The sequence below is a fragment of the Gadus chalcogrammus genome, chromosome 14, assembly GCF_026213295.1.
Source record: "Gadus chalcogrammus isolate NIFS_2021 chromosome 14, NIFS_Gcha_1.0, whole genome shotgun sequence".
Lineage (NCBI taxonomy): Eukaryota > Metazoa > Chordata > Actinopteri > Gadiformes > Gadidae > Gadus > Gadus chalcogrammus.
This window is the reverse complement of record NC_079425.1, coordinates 7817809-7845319: the sequence shown is the minus strand read 5'-3', so window position 1 is coordinate 7845319 and position 27511 is coordinate 7817809. Positions and strand designations below refer to the sequence as shown.

General features: G+C 43.2%; 1 protein-coding gene across 2 annotated transcripts; it reads left to right on the top strand.

The window, feature by feature from the left end:
- The first annotated feature begins 127 nt into the window (after positions 1-127).
- On the top strand, positions 128-18420 carry LOC130403743 (globoside alpha-1,3-N-acetylgalactosaminyltransferase 1-like). 2 transcript variants are annotated; one of them, XM_056608178.1, is made up of 12 exons: positions 323-406; positions 1767-1843; positions 7596-7637; positions 7785-7901; positions 8008-8040; positions 11136-11270; positions 11709-11817; positions 12415-12528; positions 16098-16214; positions 16326-16459; positions 16870-16947; positions 17558-18420. In XM_056608178.1, exons 4-12 carry the CDS (start codon positions 7891-7893, stop codon positions 17703-17705), a joined length of 879 nt encoding a protein of 292 aa, XP_056464153.1. In that variant the 5' UTR covers positions 323-406; positions 1767-1843; positions 7596-7637; positions 7785-7890; the 3' UTR covers positions 17706-18420. The 2 variants fall into 2 exon arrangements, with proteins under 2 accessions (XP_056464152.1, XP_056464153.1); XM_056608177.1 differs by lacking the exon at positions 1767-1843 and having other exon boundaries at positions 128-406; positions 17558-18416.
- The last annotated feature ends 9091 nt before the right edge of the window (positions 18421-27511 follow it).

The following is a 27511-nucleotide window of genomic DNA, read 5'->3' as shown; positions in this document are numbered from 1 at the left end:
GGAAATATATAACAGGTCTACATATTGGGCTTTTAAGCGTTGTGTTCCACCTCTGCGCGTCACTGTTGCTGCGGTTAGATGAATGAGTCGGGCCCTTGTTCCTTTTTTTTCAAAGGCTGATGTCTTTTATGAACAACCCCCATCAGGGTATCTTCCGCCAGAAAGTGCAGGTGTAGGCAGAGCCTCTCTTCAAAGTCCCTCCTACTCTCTCTTACTCCAACAGGCTACTGCTCTTCCAGTGACCTTGTTGCTTTTTTCAGCCTACTTTGGATTTAATTTTTTTCCACCATATTGATGATCTTTGGCTACATCTTTAAAGTGAATGATAATATAAGTCAAAAATGTTGTGCTTCGTCTCCAAGTACCATCTTACTGTCTGTGTAGCCTTCCTTCTCATCTTTCTGGGGTAAGACTTTAAACTTTGTATTAATAATAGTCCAATGCTTGTTATTCATCAGAAATGGAACTGCTATCTGAAAGATGAACATTAAAATTAGTAAATGATAACTAATCATGACATAAAGAAGCTTTTCCCCGTCTTATTTATTAAATACAGAAGGAATGTCTATAAAAAAAATTACACGACCAACACACTGTCAAGAGTCCAACCGAATCCCCCACACGTAGGCTACCTGGATGTACCTACCACCTCAGAGAGTCAGGGGCCATACCCCACTGGTTGAATGCAGGTTTTTGTGTTTTCTTGTATTTTAGGGTTTTTTTGCCTTCGAAGTAACACATGCAAACCGTGTGCTTGCCACAGGGCATACTATTCCAAATGTTATATATTATATTTTTTTGGTAACTGGGTAGAAAACCTAAAAGTGACAATTCATCAACTTCACAGATCAAGATGGATCAGTGCTTGTAATGAAGCCGCCGGCTACGATCGAACAACTCCAGTGGACGCAAGTCCGTTAGGACTTTTTTATACTTTATGTTGTAAATGCCTCTCGGCATAGTACTCAGACAATATTGCTCTTTGTATGATAGGAGGCCGCAAAAAGTCATCCAATATGCCAAGATGTCGAGCCGTGGTCTTATCAATCGCTCCCGGTGGATCGCACGTATAATTTGCGCTCTGATATCAGCAGTTCTCTCATCAAAAGGGCATGCCATTGTGAACAAACACATTAAATCTGCGGTGAACGCCGGATGAAATAGGCCTACCCAAAACCGGGTTATGTTTCAAACTTAACCTGCGCAAAACCTGGTCCGACCAGGTTTGATTCAGAGCATATGTTGCTATAGCAACTAACATACCGTGATCCTTTTGGAACGGAAAACCTAGGGTTACAGCAAACCCTGGGTTAACTTCCCGGTTATGTGATAAAAACCGGCTTTGTGGAACACCCCACAGGTTTTGCGCAGGTTAAGTTTGAAACATAACCCGGTTTTGGGTATTTCAACCGGCGTTCACCGCAGATTTCATATTTCACATGAATGACATGGGGCCTGCCCGTAATTCCGACGCCTCATTGTTCCGACGTCTCAATGTTCCGAAATATTTCCCATTAGATCGACATGCCACTATTCCGACGGTTCAATGTTCCGAAAACGAAACCCATTGGTCCGAAGGTCCGTTAGTCCGACTTTTCAAAAAGGAGGCGCATTAGGCCGACGGTTCAATATGCCGAATAGGAAAAAGAGTTTTATACCTCGCTCGCACCCTCTCACTCTCACTCTCAGTGTGTGTGTGTGTGTGTGTGTGTGTGTGTGTGTGTGTGTGTGTGTGTGTGTGTGTGTGTGTGTGTGTGTGTTTTAAGGTACTGCTATGAGCAGTCGGAGATCGATTCCAAGAACAATATTGAAGCTGCTGGCAAGAAGAAAGCCATCTCAACAAGTAAAGTGTTAATAAAGCCTCATTTTCTGGTCAACTCATGTTATTTGATCTTATAACATTTAAAAGACAGGTTAGACCTGTTGATGTACAGCACATGTTCTTCTTGATGATCCATATCATCTTTCTATTGTTCTCTGTTTACCCCCATCCAGTCACATTTTCTCGTTCAAGCAGTACACACTCGCCAAAATGCCTTAAAAAGCAAGGTGTAAATGCACCCAAGTCGCATTCTTGATTGTATCAGTGTGTGTGTGTGTGTGTGTGTGTGTGTGTGTGTGTGTGTGTGTGTGTGTGTGTGTGTGTGTGTGTGGGTGTGTGGTGTGTGTGTGTGGGTGTGTGTGTGTGTGTGTGTGTTCGTGCCCGTGTTGAGAATTAGACCTCCGCTCTCTGTCCATGGTGCTGCAACCCCGTGTCGAAATGAAGTGAAGCGTTGTCTTTTTGCCCTCCAAAATTCATCGTGAACGTGATATGTAGGCCTAGGTCGTATTTTGGAGACAGAGAGAGAGGGAGAGGGAGAGAGAGGGAGAGGGAGCGAGGAGCAAGGTACGTTTTATTACTCTGTTTTCTGGGAATAATTGACATAAGCAGAAACCAAAAACCAGCCGTTTTTTCGTTTTGTCCAAAAAAACGAAAATCAAAATTTAAGTTTGTTTATTCGTTTTTTCGTTCTTCTTAACAAAACGAATTTACCACTCAATATCTGGTTTCCGCCGGTGGGCGGGTCCTCTTATTGGCTAGTGTGCTTCGTTGCCCTGTGCTCTTCAAAAGAAAAGTTCTTCCGTTTGATAATGTCGACAAAAATAGGCTATTACTGTATTATAGACACTAGCAGACACAGAGACCAAACCACCCACAGTCAAGACTGACACGGCTTCAAATAACAATAATAGCATTCATAATCATTTGAAAATTAGAACTTCTGAAGTTATGATGACTTCAGTGCAGTTGATGTTTAGCCACAGAATACATGCAGAGTAGACCTGAGGGCTTTACTACGACATCATTGTCCGGCTCTGAACTCTGCGCTCTGTGCGCGTTCACATCAAAGGAGCTGCGATCGCGGGCTGCTGATTTCCTCACAGCCTGAGAGACACACGCACACACGCACACGCACACACACACACACACACACACACACACACACACACACACACACACACACACACACACACACACACACACACACACACAATGCATTTCGCGACTGGGTTGACTTTTCCCTGAACTTTTAAACGTTGCAAACGTGCAAAACATATATTATATTTATGTGGCATTCAGTCCAATGCTTAAAAATATATCTGTGGCATTCAGTAGGCCAATGTAGCCTGGTTCTACCAGACTCTCGTACTTCACTTCATTTCATTTCATTTGTACAGAGAGTCTGGACCTAATCAATTGACAAACGTTAACTCACTTGAAGGCGGGTGTCTGTTGAAGTCTAAAATGATTGGATCTGCCCAGTGCCACTCTGGATCTGCCATAACCAATCGCTAACGTTTGGTTGTGACGTATGTCATGCGCCGGGAATCACGCGCAGGTTGTACACAAACCAAACACCTTTCACGAAAATGTCCGTCAACGACAGCTGCATGTTTTGTTCGTCGAATTAAATTTATCAGGGAAAAATTGCAAATTGTAAATCAACTACCGACCTACAACAACAACTCAAACTGGCGTACGACTTCATCGTCATTGTTCTCAGACACGCCCTCTGTTCGCTGATTGGTGGCCGCTGTGGCGGCACAAGAAAACCAAATTACATACAGCAGGTCCAGACCTAGTACTGAAGGGAAATTCAAATTGAGCGGAAGTACTTAGGCGGGCGGAGCCAGGCTAAGGCCAATGCCTACTGAATGCCACAATTTGGCTTGATTTACCTTAATATAACAGGCTAGGAGTCATTGCGATGGTTCCATTATACATTTTTGTTCGATTGTTCGTTTTCAACTCCCCTTGCGCATCTTGGCGGAGAAAATTAATATGTTTCTGCCGGCGACCCGCCGCCCACTCTCGGGAGTCTCGGGTCTCGCGAAGTAACGAATTGCTTTGCGGCACAGACCCCCAAACACGGAACCGGCTCGATATAAACACAAGTAACTAAGGGATTGTTACATTCATCATAGATCAGCCGACTAAAAAGAGACAGAGAAACCCAATGTCGGAGGAACAGAAGAAGAGAAAGGGGAAACTGACCGGCAGAGAGGCCAGACACGAGTAAACGTTGGGCAAGCTTTTCAGGAATAGCGTGAACTGAAAGAAAAAGAAGACTTCAAATCAGACTCCGACTTGGCCGTGTTGCTTTTGAAATTGAAAGTACCCTTGGGTGAACTTTGTCCTCGTGGTATTCTTGATGTTGATAGTCTCTGTACAAATGTGTTTGCTCAACCATTTTGTTGTGAGCCCTGTAAAAATTGTTTTTCTCGACCGTTTTGTTGTGAGCCCTGTATGTTTCTAGCTTGCTTGGTGGCAGCCATATAAACACCTTTGTTTCCATTGGTGTTTTGCTGTTCGTCTGTCTCGTCCCCCAGATACAGACTGAATCCCCGAATCCAGGTTCTTGTTTATTTTAGATGATTATGTTGGCCAACACTCTGGCTACTTGAAAAGTAGATCTTGGGTCAAAAAAGGTTGGGCACCCCTGATCTAAGATATAAATTCTCCCCGTCAACTATAAAAAGGATGGCTTTTTGTTTATTGCAATACAAATACACCATTTTAAAAATGTATAACCTTGCCTACACTTTATGAACATTTACTTCGGACATGGCTCCATGCATTTGCCGGCTTCTTTGAAAACAAATGCACATGGCTCGCGTAGAAGTGCATGGGGAAGGTCGTCAACGAGTTGTTACGACAGTGTTGTAAAATATCTACTACGAAGCTGTAGGGGGCGCTGTGTAGAGAAATGTGCGTGCCAAAACCAAGAAAACAGCGAAGAAATTCCCGAAGTTGCATAGTGGGCCTTTAAATACAGTTTTCATGATCCGCTCCTGGCTTTACATCCTACTGCCAGCTCTGTACTGTCATGATCCGCTCCTGGCTTTCCATCCCAGCTCTCCCAGTACTTTTCCTGATCACCTGCCTGCCACTCCCACCTCTCGCAACCACCTTCACCTGCGTTCCCTCACCTGATTTAAATCCACTCTTTCCATTCAGGCCCCGTTTACACGAAGGGAAAACGCAGATATTTCCACGCAGTTTGGCCTCTCATTTACACGAAAACGCAGTTTTTATCACAGAAAACGATCAATTCTAAAAACTCCGGCCAAAGTGGAGATTTCTGAAAACGCCGGTTATGTGTGGTCGTGTCAACGGGGAGAAAATGGGTTTTAGGTTCTGAAACGTCACATTATGCGCCAGGAAATGCTTAACGTCATATGAGCGCCCTATGTTTACAGTTTGATTGTTACAGGAAGACGCTCGTGTTCGTTGTTGTTGATTCTGAGGATTCCGATTGGCTTGTATGGCTTTATCCTTCTCCCTACACTGCCGCCTATAGGTTTGGCACAGTTATAATGGCGCTCGACGGCGTATTTATGCGTTTTGATGCAAACGACAATGTTACACACAATGTTATTTTTGAAAAAGAAGGGGGGGAAATATTAGTTTCTATAAATACCCTGCTACGTATAAACGTGGCCTCAGTCTCTGCCAGATTGTCTTCAGCAGCATGCAAAGCTCTCTAGTGTTATTTCCCGGATGCTTCCTTTGTTTCGACCCTGCTTGTCCCTTACCCGTCCTCATCGTCCCTGCCCTGGTAACCTGAACAGCCTTCTGTCCCTGACCCTACTGCCTGCTCGCCCCTTGTCTGTCTCCAGTTTGTTTGGATTCCCTCCCCGGAGGTCTCTGCTAGCAAGTCGGACTGTTTTGGCTAGCTCAGGTTGTGGACTACCCTTATGTACCTTCTGTGGATTTTAAGAACCTGTTTGGACAATAAACTGTTGAACTGTTCCAACGCTGGTCTCAGTCTGTGCTGTTCTTGGGTCCAACCTCACGCCCATTACAACAGTAGCAGATGGGAGTACTTCTAATCTTAGCACTCCGGGAGTTCTGGCGGGAGTCCTGGAATTCTATATCTGAAATATATAATCAAATATAATATATAGATCTCTATCGAATATAATATATAATTCTATGGCCAAAAGCTGTGTGGGCCTCCGGATGACTTTATGAATCCTAAACGACTGCATCGGGTTCTCCGACGTCTCTGGTACTTCATTTCCACATCAATCTGAACCGAGTCATGGAGGAGAAAGGGATAGTTGCCGTTTGCCGACTCCCTGACTCCCGCCAGAGGAGAGGCGGACCTCCGGAGCAGAGCCGGAGCTCTCCCTCCGGCGGTAGACAATCCCTTTCTCATCCAGGACGCAGTTCAGTCTGGACTTCATGGAATCAAAGCCAAACTTCCTTTCCCCTAAATCCTTCTCAACCATGGACAAGACAACCCCCACTACGAGTCTTTACTTGTTGTGGAAGTACCAGAGACGTCGGAGAACCCAATGCAGTCTATTATTTTCACCAAATGGGAGCTTTAAATGTTTTTACACGGCTAAATATGCCCTTCTTATGCCCGCCTTTTTCCCGGCATGGTCCGCGCGTTTACACTGACGGGGCAATTTATTTTTGCTTTTTGTTTTTGCTTTTAACTTTGCTTGATTTCGAACCCCAATTTACCCTCTCGGGGCCAACACAAATTGCCGGTAATTTTTTTACGTAAATGCGATTAGACGGCTCCAGGGGCGGGACTTCGGTATAGGTGCTGCTGCGTTGCCTCTACAGCAGAGACAACGCATTGATATCATCATGAGTAGTTCTCACTGGAGAGACGGTGAAATCCGCTAGCTAGCGACCATCATGGGAGATAAGGTAATGCATTTGCATAAAACAAAGATGGGGAAAGATGGTGCGATCTATGAGAAAGTAGGCCTAACAGAGGAACTTTCCTTGCGAGGCTTTTGTCGGGATAAAAAAAAGTGGTCAGCAAAATAAAGGATATGTTGGCGTTTTGGCACTTGGAAAAAAAAATACGGGAACACCAGCTTGCCATAGGCTATATCAAGCATAGGTTTCCTTGTATTTTGAATTTAATTTGTGTTTGCCTGACCGATATAGGTTGGCCGATTTTTTCCGCCAATATTGCCCTACAGATGCCCTATATCGATATGGGAGTATATGTTGGCCCATATGGGCCAATATGATGGCAACATATATACATAATTAGCTCTTTATAAATCTGCTACAGTGGTGGTTGATCCTCTAAACAGTTTTACATCATATTCTGGTGAAGGTTATTAGCTCCTCCCCATACTACAGGTCATTGGTTCCTTTAGCTCATCCTTTTATTGTGATGTTGCTGTTGCCCAAAGCAATGAGTGAGCAGCAAATCTCAAGTTGCTCCAACCCAAGGATACCACAATACATACATAAATTATCAGCCAATATAGCGCTATAGTTAATATTTGACTCCCATTCCTTTTAATAGACTAATCTGCCCCGAAAATCCACTTATTAAATGCATGCTTTTTAATATTATAGCATTTGGAATTCCAATTAATATGTGAGCAAGGATAATGAATTCCTCTGGGGTTAAAGGCATATTTGTAATAGTCTATAAGTCTGCTTGGGAGCGAATGCATCAGGCATGTCACCGATAACCCTGTCACCAATAAGCACTGTATGCTGCTGTAACCAGTTGTCTGACCATAAACCAATTATTCGTGCATATTTCAACAAGTCTTCATTGTCTTCGCAGGGGGGTATATTTCTCGGAGGAAGATCTCATCCGATTCAAAAGGTAATGAAATATTTATTAATAATAAATATACATAACAAATCCATTTTGAACAATTTATAATTTAATAAGTCTCCAAAAATTATGAGATAGATGGCAAAGGCTAAGACACATGACTAATAGCTAATAGTTTATTTGTTGTTTTTAAAGTTTTTATCCAGAAAATAGAGATTTGCCCAAAGATTTGCCCAGTATTTGCCCAGAAAATGGAGATAAAAATGAAGACCAAAACAGTTGGAGGATCACTGAGCTAATCATGGAGAAGGGGTAAGGTTACTTCAAAATCTATTTGAAACCGTTGTATTCTACCCATGATATTAAAGGTTGGGTTTCGTTATAGAAAAGTCTAAATATTGGTCTTGTTGTTTTTCAGGCTTAAGTATACCAAGCCTAGTGTAATGAAAGGGTAAGTCTTATCTATCCATCACACAGGCTAAATTAATGTTAACAAATAATATTTTGTTACAATGTTTGGAATTTAAATGATATAGGCCTATATTTTTGGGGGGCATTGGCTACCAATGAAAAATAAATGGATACAAAATGGTCACATTGATAATGGTTGCTCCATTATAACACACCATTGTGTCGTAGGCGAATTGTGGCACTCTCGGCTTGCCATAGCCCGACACAGTGTAGCCTGCTAATAAATCCAAAGAAAAAGAAGAATGCAGACAATGAGCAAAGCACGAAGATGTAGGGCGTCCAAGAAGGACAGCAAACTTTTGCGCAACATTTTCATCAATAAACAAAGCTTTCCCGATATCCAGAGGGGTGTTCCACGAACGGAAGTTTAACAAACACTGAGTTAACGCTGAACTCTAGGTTGATTGACCCTGTGCCGACCAACCCAGAGTTTTCGGTTCCACAGCAGCGGTTATGCATTAGTTCAATCAACTCGGGGTTGGTTAACATCGGGTTGTGCGCGTCCACGCCAAACCTAAAAAGACGTGAAGTATGGATCATCGAAACCCTGATCGAAATGGCGAAACGGGCGGCTTATTGCAATGAAATGGAACTCCAGGTTCTCCTGGAGGGCTATGACGAGGAGAAGGACATTATCACAAGAAAAGGGAACGCTAAAGCCTCTGGAACCCGGAGAACCAAAGCCTGGCAGCGGATCGCTGACAGCGTAAATGCGTTAGTTAAGGTGCGGCCACACCAGACGCGTATCTCGCATACTTCGCGTATAAAATCGGCATTTTTTCCATAGGGAACCATTGGTTTACGCGCTTATTACGCGTTTCACGCGTATAAGCAACATTTTACGCGCGTATAGCGCGTATGTGGCGCGTATATTTACGCGCAATACGCGCTATACGCGCGTATATCGCGTACATTTCAAGAGTTCAAAAAATTTAACTTTTTACGCTCATACGCATGACGATTAGCCGCGTTGCCCAGTCAGCGTTGAGCTTGACCCGACGTCACTGGCAGAGAGTAGTGAGCTTGGACAGAAGCATACGGCCGACATCTTTCTTTATTCTGTGTGGAAATAGTAACATAGTTACGCCATTAAATGCTTTTATGGAAACATTTCTAGCGAGAAATGTGCATTTTACTTTCATAATGTTCGCTCGGTGAATGTGAAGGATGTTTGGTTTGATAGTTATGACGAAGAGGGAACGCTCCGTTCACTTGCATGGACAGAGTCTCTGGTTACTAAGCAACCTCAACGTCTTGGCGGACTATATATCTGCTGATCAACACTACGAATGCTGGAAACACACCATGTGAAGTTATTTAACCCGATTATTGTTATTTATATCCGAGATTATTTAATCTAACCCGATCTAAACTCTATCACCCAAACACGGCGGCGTTTGGGTTTCCTACCTCGGACTCCAGCGCAGCTTATCCTGGGGCAACACACACACACACACACACCCAAGTGTTGGAGCCTTTACCGTGGGGAGCCTCATCCTGGGCAAGACACACACACACACACACACACACACACACACACACACACACACACACACACACAACACACACACACACACACACACCACACACACACACACACACAGCCACGGCCGACAACTTTCTTTATTCTGGGTGGAAATAGTAACATAGTTACGCCATTAAATGCGTTTATGGAAACATTTTTAGCGAGAAATGTGCATTTTACTTTCGTAATGTTCGCTCGGTGAATGTGAAGGATGTTTGGTTTGATAGTTATGACGAAGAGGGAACGCTCCGTTCACTTGCATGGACATGGACTCATCTAGGCGAGTGACGTATGCGCGTATGGCGCGTATTGCGCGTATGTGACAATTTTTGACACAAAATGGTCAAGCAACATTTTACGCGCGTATCTCGCGTAAAAAATAACGCGAGATACGCGTCTGGTGTGGCCACACCTTTACACGTCAAAAGCATGATCCTTAATATTTGAGCCATGAATATATAAATATCCCAGTTAAGCATTCTTAAAGATCCTACCACATAACCCCTTTCTTCTAAAAAAAATATGTACTCCGATGGATTCCAAGCGGTCAGCGGATCAAGTATAAAAATGAAGTATAAAATCGTACAAACGCTTTTATTTACATTTACATTTAGGGCATTTAGCAGACGCTTTTATCCAAAGCGACTTACAATAAGTAAATTTGTCATAAGAAGTGCATCAATATATCGCTGTCGGTACAGAAAGGATGTTCATAGAACCGAGTGCAAGTATAGGCCTACCACAATCGCTAGGTCAATCAATTCCCCGTGTTACAGCCATGATAGCAGCTACTGCAGTTGCTACACAGTTAAGTACTACAATACAATACAATACAATACAATACAATACAATACAATACAAGTCTACAGTAGCCGATTGTTTCAAAGAAAACCATTATTCGATTTTTTTGTTGTCAATGTTTTTCCACCCGGAGTACTAAATGAGCCAAACTGCCGTTGATTCACAATATTATTAAACCGTGCTAAGTGTGTGAGGATCAGGAACGATGGGTGTTCCAGGATACACCGCATCATTTACGTTTTTGAATAAAAAAACGCCCCGCTGTAGGTTGCCCTCCAATAGGTGCCTTTTTCTCTGGGAATATTGGGGTACTACATGGTGAATCAGGACACGGAACTGTCACACCGGCTTCCTACCATGAGTTGAAAACCGGTGCAATACCATCGATCGCCTCTTGGCATAACCTGTACTGGTATTGTATTTCTAGCGGATTCTGCATGCAGTGGTGTGCGTCTGTTATCAGTATGTCAGCCATTGACCCCGGTCCCTCTTGCAGCATGAATAAAAGCATCCTGGAGTGCGTAACACTCACAAGTATGCTTGGATCATGGGGCTTACATCGGAGGTAACCGTGAGGCCTGTCGCTGCAAATAACCCAGAGGCATCTCATCTTTTTATCTCTAGCGAATAGGGGTTTGCGTCATTTATCCAGAGTGTGTTTTTATCTTGTTTACCATTCTATATGTACCTGTTTGTTGTCCAGCTACCTGAACTGGAGAATCTGTTTTCTTCTGTCCTTTTACTCCTAGACGGATGGACGTTAACCCTGTCACAAACTGGAATGCTCCCCTGGTGTGGGAAGGGACGTTTGACCCAGTGGTGATAGATTCCATTTACAAAAGAATGGATCCAAGAATTGCTGTAATAGTGTTCGCGGTTGGCAAGTATGCCCACTTATTCCTTCTATTATTGCTTACATGGCTAATAAACCTAGCCTATATAATAGTTTTGCTTTCGTCCCTAAAAAGCAAAATATGTGGCCTTTCTCACTTTTGCCTGCTGACTAGAGGATTGAATAAATGAATCCTTACCCTATACCCTCACCCCAAAAAAACACACACACACACACACACACACACACACACACACACACACACACACACACACACACACACACACACACACACACACACACACACACACACACACACACAGACTGGTAGACAGCAGGCAGTTTGTGTATACAGTATGTGTGTTAATCATTAATTTAAGAATATTTTGGCATATTCTACTTAAGTAACAATATGAACAGAAAACGCCCATCACACTATAAGGCATCACAAAACTATCAAGGTCTAAATTATGTTATCCATCTTTCCTAGGTACACTCGTTTTTTGAAGGGCTTCCTTGAATCAGGAGAGAAGCACTTTATGGTTGACTTCAAACTCACCTATTACATCTTTACAGACCATGTGGATGAGGTACCCAAAGTAAGTTCATGCAACATTCTACATCCATTGTTTGTTTTGGTTTTATTTTGAAATTGACCTCCCTGTCAGGCACCACAACTGTGACGAAATCTGGGTAGGTCTATACCTGTGACGCCGGCTTTCCTAGCACCAGCATTATCTCAGTCCCCGAAGAAGACAAGCATTACTGGCCTTAATGACTACAGGCCCGTCTCACGACCTCTGGAGTCATGAAGACCGTTGAAAGACTTTTCCTAGCCCATATCAAGAATAAAGACACTCAAACCTTCAGCCCTTGAGCACAGCAGGCCTCAGTGAGGATACTGCCAACAGAATGGAAGGGGTGTTGCAGTCAAAACAACCTGAAACTGGGATCACAGTGTGTACATATTGAGCAGCCTGGCAGTGAGGGTTATCATGTAAAGCGTCACTGTGTTTAGGTACACTAACTGGGTACACAAACCTTGATTATTAAGGTTAAAATTAGATGTTCTTTATGTTTCAGTACACCAAGTGGTCGCCAAGTAGTTCTGTGTTCCTTATCGATTGCTTGGATCTTTTGTAGCTAATAAATTGTTTGTGATTTGTGATTTGGGTCATCCTGTGTGTTTCTCCTAGATTGACCAAGCAATGGGCCGGAAGATCACCATCCTCCCGGTTCCCAGTGCCACTCGTTGGCAAGACGTGGTGCTGGGTAGGATGAAGTATGCCACCATCGCCATCGACCAACAGGTACACCTGATGATACATTAAGGGTGCACTCACACTAGGCCATCTGGCCGTGGCCGTTGGCCGTTTTCACACTTAACCGTGCTCAACTGGCCCCATTGTTCTCTGGCCTGCACTCACACTAGGCCATCTGGCCGTGGCCGTTGGCCGTTTTCACACCTAACCGTGCTCAACTGGCCCCATTGTTCTCTGGCCTGCACTCACACTAGGCCATCTGGCCGTGGCCCTTGGCTGTCCCAACTGTGGCCTGGCCAAGGTAGGCTCTTGTACATACGTCATCACGTCATAACACTTCATCACCAAGCGTCCGCTGCATGGACCATAATAAAGTCTGCCGCCAGTCATAGTTTTGACAACAATGGACAACAACACAGAGAACACATTGTTCGGTGGTGTTCTCGACTTTGCATATGGTCGCGGATTCTCCCAAATACATTGGAATTCTTGTGGGTCATCTCCAACTGTGCCTGAATATCATCGTCTGCCCAAATGGCTAACAGACACTCGACTTCTCTTTGGGACCAACGTGAACCAAGAGTTGAACCGCTTGACGCCATGTTTACCGTTTAATGGGAAAGAAGGCTTGTCGCCTTTATTATGTCCATGCACGTCGCATGGACTAATAAACACAACAGCTTATCAGATTTGTAACATAAAAAAATTTAAACAAATAAATGGCTCCCTAAAATAGTTCCCTATCCCTAGTTCCCCCTAAATAAATAGTTCCCTATTTAAACAGCCATTATTGCCAGAGAGTTTTCTCTCAGACAGACGGTGCTTTGCTGTCAGTTTCTCATGTTGCACACACACACACACACACACACACACACACACACACACACACACACACCACACACACACACACACACACACACACACACACACACACACACACTTCTTACTTTTATCACTGACTATTTCCCTATCAATATTATCAGGAACCTTGTTTCAAGTGATTAAAACGTTTAAAAACACTAAATAGCCTACAGCATCCTCACTTTAATAATCAGTGTTTATCATAGGAACAGACAGCTGCTGCTAACGTATTGGGTCTCACAGTAACGTTAGTAGTCGTGAGTTGTAGAGTTTTGCTACAGTCTGCTGAGCGTCTAGAGCCAGAGAAGGAGAAAGCGGACCGCTGGGCTAACGTTACGCTAAAAGCTAATCAGCCTTCACCTTAAAGCTGGGGTTCGAGGGGCTCCGTGGTTACGCAGTTGGATAGCGCATTACGCAGTTGTAGAAGTATAACCACCGTCCACCGCTTAACGTGCTTCCCTGCAATAAAACTGGACTGAATTGAATTTATTAGGTTTTTACTCTCTCCCTCACACACAGACTTCTACTATCACAGACTATTTCCATATCGATATTATCAGCAACCTTGTTTCGAGTGATTAATGGACTGCGAGCGAGCAGAGCTGCCGCTTATGTTTCGATAACGTTTAATGGGCTCACAGTAATGTTACTAGTAGTTGTGAGTTGTAGAGGACTGGGATGTTTATTACAATTTCGCGAGAGTGTGCTGCCTTAACTTACCTCGAAACCAAACCAGACAAAACCTTTTCACCTCTCCGCCGTGTGTGTGAGAGCATTCTGCATGCACAGCTTTCACTGCTGATTGGCTGTTACCCGTCGTGGCTCTGCGTGTAACCACAGCGTGTAACCAATCAGATGGTGCTGTGGGTGGGAAAATGCTGGAGGCAGCGTAGTGACAGCAGACAGAGAGGCGCGGCTGCATCAGAGCCAAAATAACCCCGTTTTAAATTGATCTCATATCGGCCGTCGGATCAAAAAAAAAGGCTGATGCCGATATGCGTCAAATTGCCGAATATCGGCGCCGATAATCGGTCGATCCCTACTCCGAAGGGGAACCACAGACTCCTGCTGGTGGCCCCAAACTGGCCAGGGAGACCTTGGTTTCCAGTAATGTACAGGCTGCTGGATGGAGATCGATGGTGCCTGCCGAAGAGGCGGGACCTGCTCTCACAACTGGGGGGCCACATCTGGCACCCCAGACCAGAGTGCCTGCAGCTATGGGTTTGGCCCTTGAGGGGCCTGATCCACTTATAATGGAATGTGACCAGGAGGTAGTTCAGACCATCGTAGACTCAAGAGCTCCCTCCACCAGGGCACTTAATGCTAACAGGTGGAAGATATTTGCAAAGTCGTGTGAGGCTCAGAGAGAGGTACCGGAGTGTTCCTCAGTGCCAATGATACTGCGCTTTTTGCAGTCCTTACTGGAAAGGATGCTTCCTTGATGCTTATCTGCTTCCACTTTAAGGGTCTATGTGGCTGCCATTTCATCCAGGCACATTAAGGTTGATAGCCAGACGGTGGGGTCTCGTTCTTTGGTGACCTGATTTCTCAAAGGAGCCCAGTGGAGGAACCCCCCACGGGCTGTCAAGGTTCCCTCATGGGACCTACCTCTGGTACTTATAGCCCTCCGTCTCCCCCCGTTTGAGCCCCTGGATCAGGCGCCACTGATATAGCTGTCGGCAAAGGATGCCTTTCTTCTAGCGATCGCGTCAGCCAAGCGTGTGAGTGAGCTTCATGCGTTGTCAGTGTGTGAACAGTGTATACGCTGGAACTCAGCCGGCACAGGGGTGGCACTGTGGCCTAACCCATCTATTTTTCCAAAGGGACTGCCTTCGGCCCACTATAATCAGGTCATAGAGCTAGCAGCTTATGGCCCCTCACACCCACCGGATGAGGAAGCTAGTTCAGCAGAGTTCTCTGTCACTGGGAATCTTGCGAGAAGATTCTGAAGGGACATCTTGGAGAGTGACGTGGGCTTATATAGACGGGCAGCCCGACGTTATCCCCGGTCACGTCACGTGTGACATCCAATGTTAAGCACGGCCTCTGGCGGTCATCCAGAATTCATAGAATAGTAGTTACATTTGTAACTCTCGTTTCAGACCGTTAAAATAGGGCCCATTGTCTGTGAATGGCATGAACAAACATGATATTAAATCTAGTATCAAACCTGTAACACTTGACACTGATGTGATTGTCGGAGCGAGAGAGATCTGACAGAGGATTACCTAATATGACCTAGTACATTTACCTCTCGGTTAATTTACCTTTTAGTGAACAGGTATGCTGTTATTAAGCTTAACAGAACGGGATTTACATGATAGGCCATGCTATCCAATATATACCAATACATATATACCTAATGTATAATATCATCTTCAAATGCTTCTTCTACAATATCTCTTACCGTCATTATGTTCATCTAATGGAGACCTGCTCCACTCTACACCAAGCCAGTAATTATTTATTATTTTAATTATTTATTATTATTATTTATTTTATGATTTAAACATGAACCAATGCTGAAGAGGAAAAGCAGGCAACGTTTATTCCCTGCTCTAGTTCATTTTACACCTGTGTTGTTTTAATCGAATAGAACTGACCAGACAGCTATATCTGACCTATTTACCCCACATAATATTAAATTAATTAATATTAGCATATTCAAGTATCACATAATATAATGTTAAAGAATTTAACATTTCTTACACAACTTGTACTCATTTGTTCTTCACTGTTATATACTGTGTTCTTAGATTCGTAATCAGTCCGACTATATCTTCATGATGGACATCGACAGCCTCTTCCACGGCCGAGTCGGAGCTGAATCTCTCAGTCGGATGTCGGCTGTTCTTCATCGAGGATACTACAAGGTTTTAATATAGATGTCCTGTTATCATTCAAGTGCCCTCTGGAATATTTGAATGCCTATTAGTATTGAGTTTAGTAACAGCCATCAGTTGATCGTTCCCTCTCCTTCCTAGGACGAAACAAGGAAAAAGTTCCCGTATGAGCGCCGGCCTCAGTCTCAGGCTTACATCCCGATGGATGAGGGAGACTACTATTACTCTGCGGCCGTCTGGGGCGGATACCTGGAGGACATGTATAAACTGGTCAGGTAGTTAACCTTTTACAGTGCTCCGGTTGGATATATATTTTAGCAGAGCGTTGTTTTGCCAGTGCGACCTTGTTGCAAGGGTAAAAATGGTACATGATGATAATGCCATTCCTCATTGATGGAATGTTGATGAGATGTGAGAGGCAAGCTTTGTTTAGGGTTAACTCGTTCATTTAATAACGAGTGAGTTAGTTTTTCGATTGTATTTTAGGTCTACCTGTTGACAGCCTGGATGGGATGGGAGCCAATTGATAAGGATTAGGAGAAAGTATGGAAAATGAATAATATACGTGTGTGTGTGTGTGTGTGTGTGTGTGTGTGTGTGTGTGTGTGTGTGTGTGTGTGTGTGTGTGTGTGTGTGTGTGTGTGTGTGTGTGTGTGTGTGTGTGTGTGTGTTTGTGTGTTTTAAGGTACTGCTATGAGCAGTCGGAGATCGATTCCAAGAACAATATTGAAGCTGTCTGGCAAGAAGAAAGCCATCTCAACAAGTAAAGTGTTAATAAAGCCTCATTTTCTGGTTAACTCATGTTATGTGATCTTATAACATTTAAAAGACATGATAGACCTGTTGATGTACAACACATGTTCTTCTTGATGATCCATATCATCTTTCTATTGTTCTCTGTTTACCCCCATCCAGTCACATTTTCTCGTTCAAGCAGTACACACTCGCCAAAATGCCTTAAACAGCAAGGTGTAAATGCACCCAAGTCGCATTCTTGATTGTATCAGTCGAAGCACATCAGGAGATGATCTAGATTCTAGACCGAATTCCCAGCATATCTAATGCAAGCATGAATTCACCTGACTCTCAAACATGCATTTAGGGGCACATTATGGGTTAGTCCAACAGTAATTTATCATTAGGAACATTGAAACCAATACAGCTAATGATTTTGCTATGGCCGGCAATCATCAGATGTTGTTTTTTCACTCGGCACCCAGCGAGAACGATCGGTGTCTCAAATATCCGTCAGGAATCTGGAGACTCTTTCTAATGCCAGGTGTAAATTAAATCTGTTGTATGTGTTTTGGTCATTTATCAGATTGGCCAAAACCCCTTCATTCCGTTAATGTGTGAGGTCTTTGTCCATGCAGGTACCTCCTCCACCACAAGCCCACCAAGGTGTTGTCTCCAGAGTATCTGTGGTCAGACTATGACCGAAAACCTGAAGACATCAAGGTGGTCAGGATTTCTCAGCTGGTGAAGAATTACGCCGAGGTCAGGCCAAATGGTGGACACTAATTGAAGAAGAATGACTTATTGGAAGCCACTTCTTGACAGCAACGTTTTTTAAATTTAATTTTAGAGCGGGATCATGGGAAGGTACAGGCAGTTATTTACCAAGCATGTATTCATTGGGACAATGGGTGTAAACTATAAAAATACGTTTTTAGTCTATCATACAAGCAAGGTTTTTTTCATTTGTAGATTATTGTATATTATAATTCAATGATACTGATATAAATTAATAAATTACATCCAGCCTTTTCTGTCAGCCAAAGTCATCACTGCTAAAAGTCATCATTGCTAAAACAACAGAATTGTCTACTTCATATTATATATATATATATGTATGAATGCATTTTTTTTCATTAAAGGGTATTTACATGGTTTTCATCTTGGTTGTTGCATATTCCGTCATTGACTTGATGGCAGTAGAAAAAAGTAGGGATGTCCCGATCCGATCCACGTCTTCAGTATCGGTCCGATATTGGCCAATTACGCTGGATCGGATATTTGAGGGAAAAATAAATATGATCCGATCCGCACACTGTTTCACGTGACAACAACAATAGTCGCCAATTAGGCGAATACGCATGAGCGCTACCAGTTGAACAGTCTTGTCAGCAGTATGGCAGTAGTTCAACAGTAAGAAGAAACAGCTTGGTTGTTGCACGGCTCACCTCAACAGTTGCCGTTCTCAGGCCGCAGCATACTTTATGGTAGGTTGTGGTTGGTTGTGGTCTTAGTAAAACAGCCTAGCCTCAGAGTTGGAGAAGTTGGAGTGATTGTGTACGTGCGTAAGAGAGAGAGAGAGCGTGCGAGAGAGACAGAGAGCGAATCTGCCGTGGTGATGTTTGGCTTGTTGTGGGCTGTCTGTCCGCACCTGGCGTGGTTGGACGAATGTGCTTTGTGCATGTGTTCAATGAGGTATCAGTCTCACCGTATTTGCTTTAGATGGATGGTTAAATAATGTCACACGATCGGTCATACTGCAGGCTCTCTTTTGCAAGTACACTGATTGCGTAAACTGCATGCACAACTTTGCCTCTCCTTGTTATTAAACAACGTGCATCCCAACAACTTTAGCCAATGCAGCGTCCTATGTCAGTGTTGCTTTGGGAATACAATATATCGGATTATCAACAATTGTTAAGTGTGTGCGTGCGTGTGTGTTGTCATGTAGGCTATAAATGTAGACTTATTGTCTTTGCTTACATCCATGAAATATTGAAATAATTGTCTATAGGCCTACTGCATTTTGAGAACCTTTAGATCGGTATTGCGCAACAATTGGGGGATGAGGACCCCCCCCCCCAAATATTGATAGTATTTCTCACACTTCCATCTCAATATATAGCCTCATAATATAAATATAGCTGAAAGCAGCAATGTGGGGGTCAAGCAGAATAGGACTCCATAAACTAAGGTGGACAGACATAATCGGTTATTTGGCTAATTTAATTTACAACGAAAGCTATTGGCAAATGGTTATCACAATGAAAATACATTGAAGTTGCTTTCTAAGGGCCGGCCCGGAATAGACTGCTAACATCGTCCCCCTAGAGGTCAAATGTCAACAAATTATTTGGGCATCATCAGGATAGGGTAATAAGACTTATGTATGAGCCAAGTTGGTTTGGATACATGAAGGCCTTGCAGAGATAGGAGATCACTTCTTGTTTGACGTTTTTTAGGAACTTGTTTGGGTGTCCCCAGGATGATGTCTATGCACCAAGTTTTGTTTTGATATGTTAAAGAGCTGCTGCGAATAGGCTTACTTCCAGTTTGACGGCTTTGCCGGCAAGTTTGATTGGATGTCACGGCCAAATGGTTTTGAATTTGAAACAGCTGTTTAACACATCTGTTCAGCTTGGTCTGAAGATCATACATGGCAAGTTTCATGAAAATTGGACAGAATTTGTGGCCTTTGGATGTGCACTATTGATTTTGACAACTTTCAACATGGCGGCAAAATTCTGATGCTTCCATTCGAAATAATTTTAGTAGCTTTATGAAGAGGTCTGACAGTAACGCCAGACATTGAAAATAAGTTTGAAATATACTCATGTGAAGAGGGTGGAGTTAAAACACATCTTCATTAATTACAGAGCCCACTAGAGGTCAAAGGTCACCAAATTCAGGTACTATTGATTTTGACAACTTTCAACATGGCGGCAAAATTCTGATATTTCCATTCGAAATAATTTTAGTAGCTTTATGAAGAGGTCTGACAGTAACGCCAGACATTGAAAATAAGTTTGAAATATACTCATGTGAAGAGGGTGGAGTTAAACACATCTTCATTAATTACAGAGCCCCCTAGAGGTCAAAGGTCACCAAATTCATTGAGTGTCCGCATGATGATGTCATGGGTCTATGTACCAAGTTTGGTTATGATATGTCAAAGGGCTGCTGAGAAAGGCATGAAGCTTCCTGTTTCATGCCCTCGCAGTCTAATTTGATTGGCTGTTGCGGATGTTTCCGTGAGAAATAATTTACTAGCTATATGGTGAGGTCTGACAGTATCACCAGACATTGAAAATTAGTTATTAGTTAGACATTGAAATATACTCATGTGAAGAGAGAGGAGTTAAAAACACATCTTCATTAATTACAGCGCCCCCTAGAGGCCAAAAGTCACCATTGAATTAAATGAGTGTCTCTATTGGATAATGAAGATCATCTGTGCCAAGTTTCGAGATGATTGGAAAAAAAATCTGATAGATGTATTTTGAAAATAATATAAACCAAGATGGCGGAAAATCCATCATTGCGCAAAATGACGACATAGGGAGTGTAGCATCCCCACAGATGAATGGTCCAAACTTAAACTGATTGTTTTCTTGTTTTATTGAAATCGTTCCGTAGAGAGCTATTGGCAGAGCACAAATACAATGCATTAACTACCTAGCTAGTGTAATGTATTAACTTCCTAGCCATTGTAATGTATTAACTTAACATAACATTTGGTACAATTACGTGTTATATGAACGCAAGTGAGAAATGTCTTATTACAGTACAAAATCATTTAAAATAGCATTAACACATGTTAACCGTATATTATCACATGAACACTGACCGTGTGCCTATTCGGCGGGTGCTAAATCAATTCAATATTTAACCTTAACTATATCGCTATCCTTCTTACCCTGTTTACGTTTCTGTTGCGTTCAGTTCTTTTCCTTCGTTCGCGCTAGGAACTCACTCTCCATACAGCACATTATATCAAAATAAAAATCCTTCCATCAAGGCAGTATATGTCAATATAAAAAAAATTCAAAATACCAAAAAAATAAAATATATTATAGCTTGTGACTACTCATTAGTGTTGTGTATTCTTTAGAACAAATTTAGAAATTGGGTCCTTTACAGGGAGCGTTGAGTTCGGCTTGGCCCAAAGATTTCAATGATACCTTGTTTGTGAATAGTTTGTGTGTGTCTTGCGTTTGATACAACAGAGATGTTTGACCTATTGGTGTACAGCACATGTTTTTCTTGATAAGCCGTATATCTATGAACATCCGGTAGTGTAGGGCGCAGCTCATGCTGCTATCCATTCGGATGTACGAAGTGGTAAAGTCGCAAATCTCCCAGCTTTCTTGCGGCATTTCACTGAGGCACGCCCCCCTTTGGTCGTAGTATCTCATCGCTTTCAAAGTAGAGCGAGCAGCAGAGATGTACAACTTGTAAAGAAGATGGCTGCGCCCATAGTTAATGGGGGTTGAGATGTATTTTCTTTGTATTTGTACCACGTTGGAGGTTTTAATGTCGTTTTTGAATCCTCTTACACACTTGATTTCATTGCTGCTTTAATCCGGTCACCAATATATGCATTGCACAGTCATGCTTTGCTTACAATTCAATGTAAAGTTGTGTTTTCAAGCTGGTTTGCTAAAGAGGCTATGTTGCTAATGATGAATAGCCTGCTACTAATCCCCCTCGTGGCTCGACAGAAACACAAATGACAAACTGGCTGGAGGCTGGAGCACGGGAAATACGTCACGTTCTCGCTGAAGCTGGTCGTTCGTACCAGGGTACCATCCAAATGGATAGCAGCATCAGTTACGGCTCGCGTTTCCACCGCCGAGAGTACCCTTTACGCAGTGGCGAACTTAGGCCTTTGGGGCTCCAGGCGAACAGTCATTTGGGGGCCCCTGCATCTACCGGTCTACTGTACCTTATATCGCATAATGAGATACTCCATACAAGGGATGAACAAAAGTCACTATCCTTCTTTCATGCAAATGTTAATTATCTATTTACAAATTGAGAATAACAAAACAATAAGATTAGTTATGTTGACACATTACACTGACTGTTAACCTTATGTCATCATTTACCTGAGGGTTTCCTGAGTGGAAACCACTACTGGAAACCTACTGATAGCTGCTTCCAGCTATCAGTATTTTTCCTGTGCTCTTCAGACCTTTCATGGTTGATTAGATGCATTGCAAGGTTATTCCAGTCTTTAAATCCTTCCTCACTCAGTTGTTTTTGTTTTCCAAAAAGGCAACAACAAAAGCAAAAACACGGTCTGCACTTTCACTGTAGACCAGGGATGGGCAACTTTCATGATAAAGAGGGCCACATTTTTCATCATCACCATCAGAGGGCCACATGACTGCACACTTCAACTAAACGTGAGCTGAGAGAAGCTACACAATTTCGAATTTGGTAGATATGATTTCCTGCATTTTGGTGCATTTTGGGGATGGCCACTACCTAAAAAATCTTCCAGAATCATAACCTATGTACGGTATGTTAATTTAACCAACAATTAATTTCATGTTTTGAATGCTCAAACAGCCACATGCATGTTTAGTATTGTTATCAGTGCAAAGGGCTCACTATATCATCATTCAATGATTTCACAAAACTGAAAAACAGTGGCCCAACATTAAGTGCAACAACTCAATGAACTCAAACCCAACAAGCATGATATTCATTGCAGTTGTAGTAGTTGTAGTGGCGACTTATGTGGATATCTTTAATGACTGATATCCTTTCTAAGCAAACTAGACGCATGGGTTTGCCTTTGAATTCTATGAATTCTTCTCATCTTTCTTGACAATTATATAAAAATAAAAAAAATCTTTATTTTTTATTTATTATGTGCGGGCCTGACTGAGTAAGAATGCGGGCCGTATGCGGCCCGCGGGTCGCCAGTTGCCCATCCCTGCTGTAGACTAACCAAGACCTGTTCACCCTCTCACCATTTTTCATTACTATGTAATAGGCTATGCTTTAGTGAATCTGCGGCCCTTGGGCCAGAGTGCTGGGTCATCCACAAGAATATGTGTGCACCTGCCCAAGACACAGCAGCTTGGGCCAGAGTGCTGGGTCATCCACAAGAATATGTGTCTCGCAGTCATTGTTATCGTTATTGTCATCAATTTCAATAACCGAAGTGGAAGAAGGAGAGTGAGAAATATTCAGTGCATCATCTCCGTCAGTTTGTTGACACACGTCATTAGCATCGCTGCTGGCTGAGCCAGAGCCACTTGGAATGAAAGGAGCAGTAACGTGACCGCAAACGACGTTGAGGGCTGCTCTTGATCCGCCGACGGTCCCGCTGCCACTGCGGTGGCTGTAAAAAGCTGGATAGCTTTGGCAGCTTTGAAAGAAAGTCCTGCCTTTGGTCTTTCTTCTTCTTTTTATGTGACCCGCTTTCGTACGATCGCTTCATGTTTCACTCGATTTATGTCTCACTCGAATTCTCTCTCTCTCTTTACCGCTTACTGTTTTGAATTTGACATAATTTCCACATACGCGTGATGAGCGTGATGCGCGTAACATGGAATAGTCCATGTAGTGCAGACTGAAGGGGGGTGCACACGGAAAGATCGTCAAAACATGAGTAATTAGACATTCCGATGCTACTATTGTGAAGAGATTTTGTAAAAAATAAACATGGGAACAAAATATATGCATTGGGGCATTTTGGGGCTCGGGGCTATGGGGCCCGGGGCTCCAGGCAAATGCCTGGTTTGCCTAATAGTACGGCCCGCCACTGCCTTTACGGTAGGGCGAGGTTAAAGCCGGAGGGCGATAACCGCGGCAGTTAAGTAAGCATTGTAACCTCATAGCAGCCCAACACAGTGTAGCCTGCTAACAAATACAATGAAAAAGAATAACGCCACACAATAAACAAAGCGCAACAATGTAGGACGTCCAAGAAGGATGGCAAACTTTTGCGCGACATTTTATTCAATAAACAAAGCTTTCACCGTTGTCCAGAAATACCTTGCGGGTACGGTGATTGTTTGTTATTATCCCCCTGGCCGCACGTAAGTGGCAATTCTGTTGACCAACCAACGGACAGTGGGTGCAGCTCGAACTTGTTGGACCCTTTCAGACCGCTTGGTACCCCAACAGAGGAGTACTGAGAGATAAGTAGGCCTACTGCTAATCATGACAGTCCGGACCCAGCCGACTTTTGGAAGTGGAAAAAGATAGAAGCATTTGGTGACACGAGTAGACGGTTTTCACAGCACCCACTTTGGAAAGCCTGCACTGGAAAGCACGTTGTAGCGGATAGGGTGGTTTTCTCACTTGGAATGGCCGCTTAAGAGGTCCCTTCCTGTTGTTTTCTAAGTTTGAAGGCCATCTAAGACGGCCATTCACATGCCCGTAGCCAGCTAAAAAGCAGGCTAAAAGCAAGTTCTTATGACTTTGTTGTCTTAACTTTGAACATCAATTAGAATATGTTGAATAATATATCACAGCCATTTGTAATCAAACTTCAAAACCTCAAGGTCAAATATATTGTGGTGAGCAGCACGGGAAGGACGAAACAGGAGCCCAGGTTAAGCAGTTCCAGGTTAAGCAACTCTCGCGCCCCTTACACCGCACGACTCCGAGAGTTGCCGTTATTGAACACATCTGACACACCAAAACACAATCAACATAAATAATTAACATAAACGACTCGGTGACGGGAATAGTAACACACAGTAACATAAACCCACCCATAGAGACAAGCCCCACACAATGTCCCTGCCCCAAAGGACCTAGGAGGGCGCCAGAGGTCCAACTTGCGATTGCCCCCCCAGGATCCCTTGCCCACCCTGAACACGGTGAACACACCCGCGGTCGCCACAATATTGTTGTACTTAAAAACGCCTGATAAAATAATAATTAAATAGACATAACATAACACAGGCAAATTAAATAAAGTTTTAATTTATCTGACATTTTTCTTGATTTGTTCCGAGCCCAGCCCTCAGTCCCTCTACCAGAATCTTGTACTTCATTTCATTTCAACAGAGTCTGGACCTACTCAATTGACAAACGTTAAAGGGTAATTCCGGGGTAAAATGGATTTGGGATATGTTTTGTATGATAACGAGTTGAAACGTTTGTTTTGGAGCACAAAAACCGCATATAGACGCTTTCTTCAGTTGGCTGTTTTTAGCTGATTCTATTAAAACGTTATAACCTTGGAACGATGGGGCACTGGTTATGGTAAAAACTAAATCGCTATTTTGAACCACTTAAAAGGCTAAAAGTAACCCGACACTTCTTTGGTAGTATAATAAGGGTCTTAAGTTAAGACCCTTATTATAGGCCTACTAGCCTACCAAAGAAGTGTCGGGTTACTTTTGCCCCGTTCAGTGAATGGAGTTAACCGATTATTCTTTTATATACTGTATAACCCAAGTATAGGCAATAATAATTTGTACATTAGATTATTATTCATTAATTAGAAAACAAAAGGAGGTCGTTAATACTTGGGAATGGGAATAACATGGGAATGAATGAAATGCGCATGCGCATTTAAAAGACAGCGTTTACAGGAAGTGCGTCATTATTGCGCATCTAGTACCCCGAGTCGATCTGGCAGCCGACTGGCACCCCTATAAGATGTCTATGCCCATAGGTGTCACGTTTCTCAATTCCAAGTACGAGAACTACGGACTCGCGGACTTGGAAGTTCGTACTTGGCGAGTCCGGACTTCAAATAAACACTAACGAGGACGGGAGTACGCACCTGCAATTGGAACAGCAGCGGACTCAATGACGTCACCAGCTCAGCTCGTCTGTTAACTGTGCTACGGCCTCATGAACAATACAAACAAATTATATAAAACAAAACACCAGCCTCTTTAGTTTTAAAATAGTATGTTAATATTTTGAATGAATATAAATGAAAAGCTAATCTGACACCCACACCGGCGCTCGGCATAGGCGACCAATGTGGGGGTGCCTCTGGTGGTGCCCTAAGTATTAATTAATTAATTAATTAAGAAATTAAGAAATACGAAAAAAGAAGGGAAGGGAGGGGGCGCGGGAGCAACTGTAGGGCGCACCGAAACCGTCACCGTAGCACGCAGGACGGTCCCCCCCCCCCCCCCCCCCACCTCTGGGCTAAAGCCCCAGACGTTTTCAATTGCTAACGACGCGCCTGAGTCCTCTTCAGGGATGCAGGAGTGACCGGAGAGAGGCTAAAGAGGACAACAAAGGATAGGTGTTGGGGAAAGAACACCTAACCCCAGACAACAGCAGCAGGGGAGAACAACTATCAGCTGCAGGGGGTGACAGGGAGACGTCCCTGTCACTGCTCCGCCACCAGGAGACGTTCCAGAATTAAAGGAGCGAAATGTTGGTGAATGGTGGTTTCTGGCTGATGACCTGAACTGACCCATGGGCACCGGAGGAGGTGCGACAGGCAGCAATGCCCAGCAGGCGATAACATCTTCCTGTACATTTACTGAGTGAACGGGGATATACTTCTAGGACTCCATGAATCGAGGGACCCGTCAACAGCCGCTAAAATACCTGCAATACCAGGCTTGGCCGCTGAGCACAGCTGGGGCCCTGATTAGCTCCCGTAAAAAATTATCGAAACTAGAAAGAAATGTATTGCTCTTCTCCAGACCCTTCTGCAGGGCGAACTCCAATCACCGGCAGAATAGGCGGGGCTACCCAATCTACCAACAAAGTGGTTCGACCTCAAAGATTCAATTGAGTACGCTAGTGACACCTAGTGGTGAAAGAAATTATGATGAAAGAAAATGAGTTTGTCTACCCAACCCAAAATGTGATGATTGCTTCGTGTGCTGATACATCATCAAATAATTTGAGATTTAATGTAATTTCAGTGAGACATGTGTGTGAGTGTGCCGCTCATAAATATCTCTCGAGCTCATTGTAAAAAATAAATAATTAGGCAAAGATTTTATAGTCATCCCTGGCAAAAAGAGAATGTCTTAACTATACTAATAATAGTAATAATACTTGAAGTGGTTGATAGATTAAAGTGATATCACAAGGCATGATGACTGAGAATGAATGTGATTAATTAAATAGCCATTAAAGTGATTTTGGAACTGGGTAAATGATGTGCCAACTGTGAACCCATATCGCGGAACAGTAGCTCGAGATGAAACCTCGAACGTCACACGCGTATTATTCCGTTTACCTTTCTAGTTTGCTTCACTCTTATTTGTTAGCCCAAGACTCTGTGTGGCCGTTCTAACGATTAACTGTTTAGACTCACACCCAGGCAGTCTTCTCTGAATAAACAGTATAGGACTATGCTTTATGTATCCCAATCAACTTTAAATCTCTCTAAGTGAAACTGCCTTGTGTCACGTTGATCCCCGCGCCCGCTGTTTTTACCCAGACACTCATGTGTCTCATGTGACCCAGAGAGCTCACATGAGACCACAGATGGAGAAAACGCACACTAATCGTTCCATCCATTGGTTTGCTTCACATGTATTTATTCGTATAGCTCTGCAGATGCAATACGGTAGCAGGGATGTAAATAACGTTACACAGGCTTTTAGAAAATGTATTTGGTAAACTTTAACATAGACACC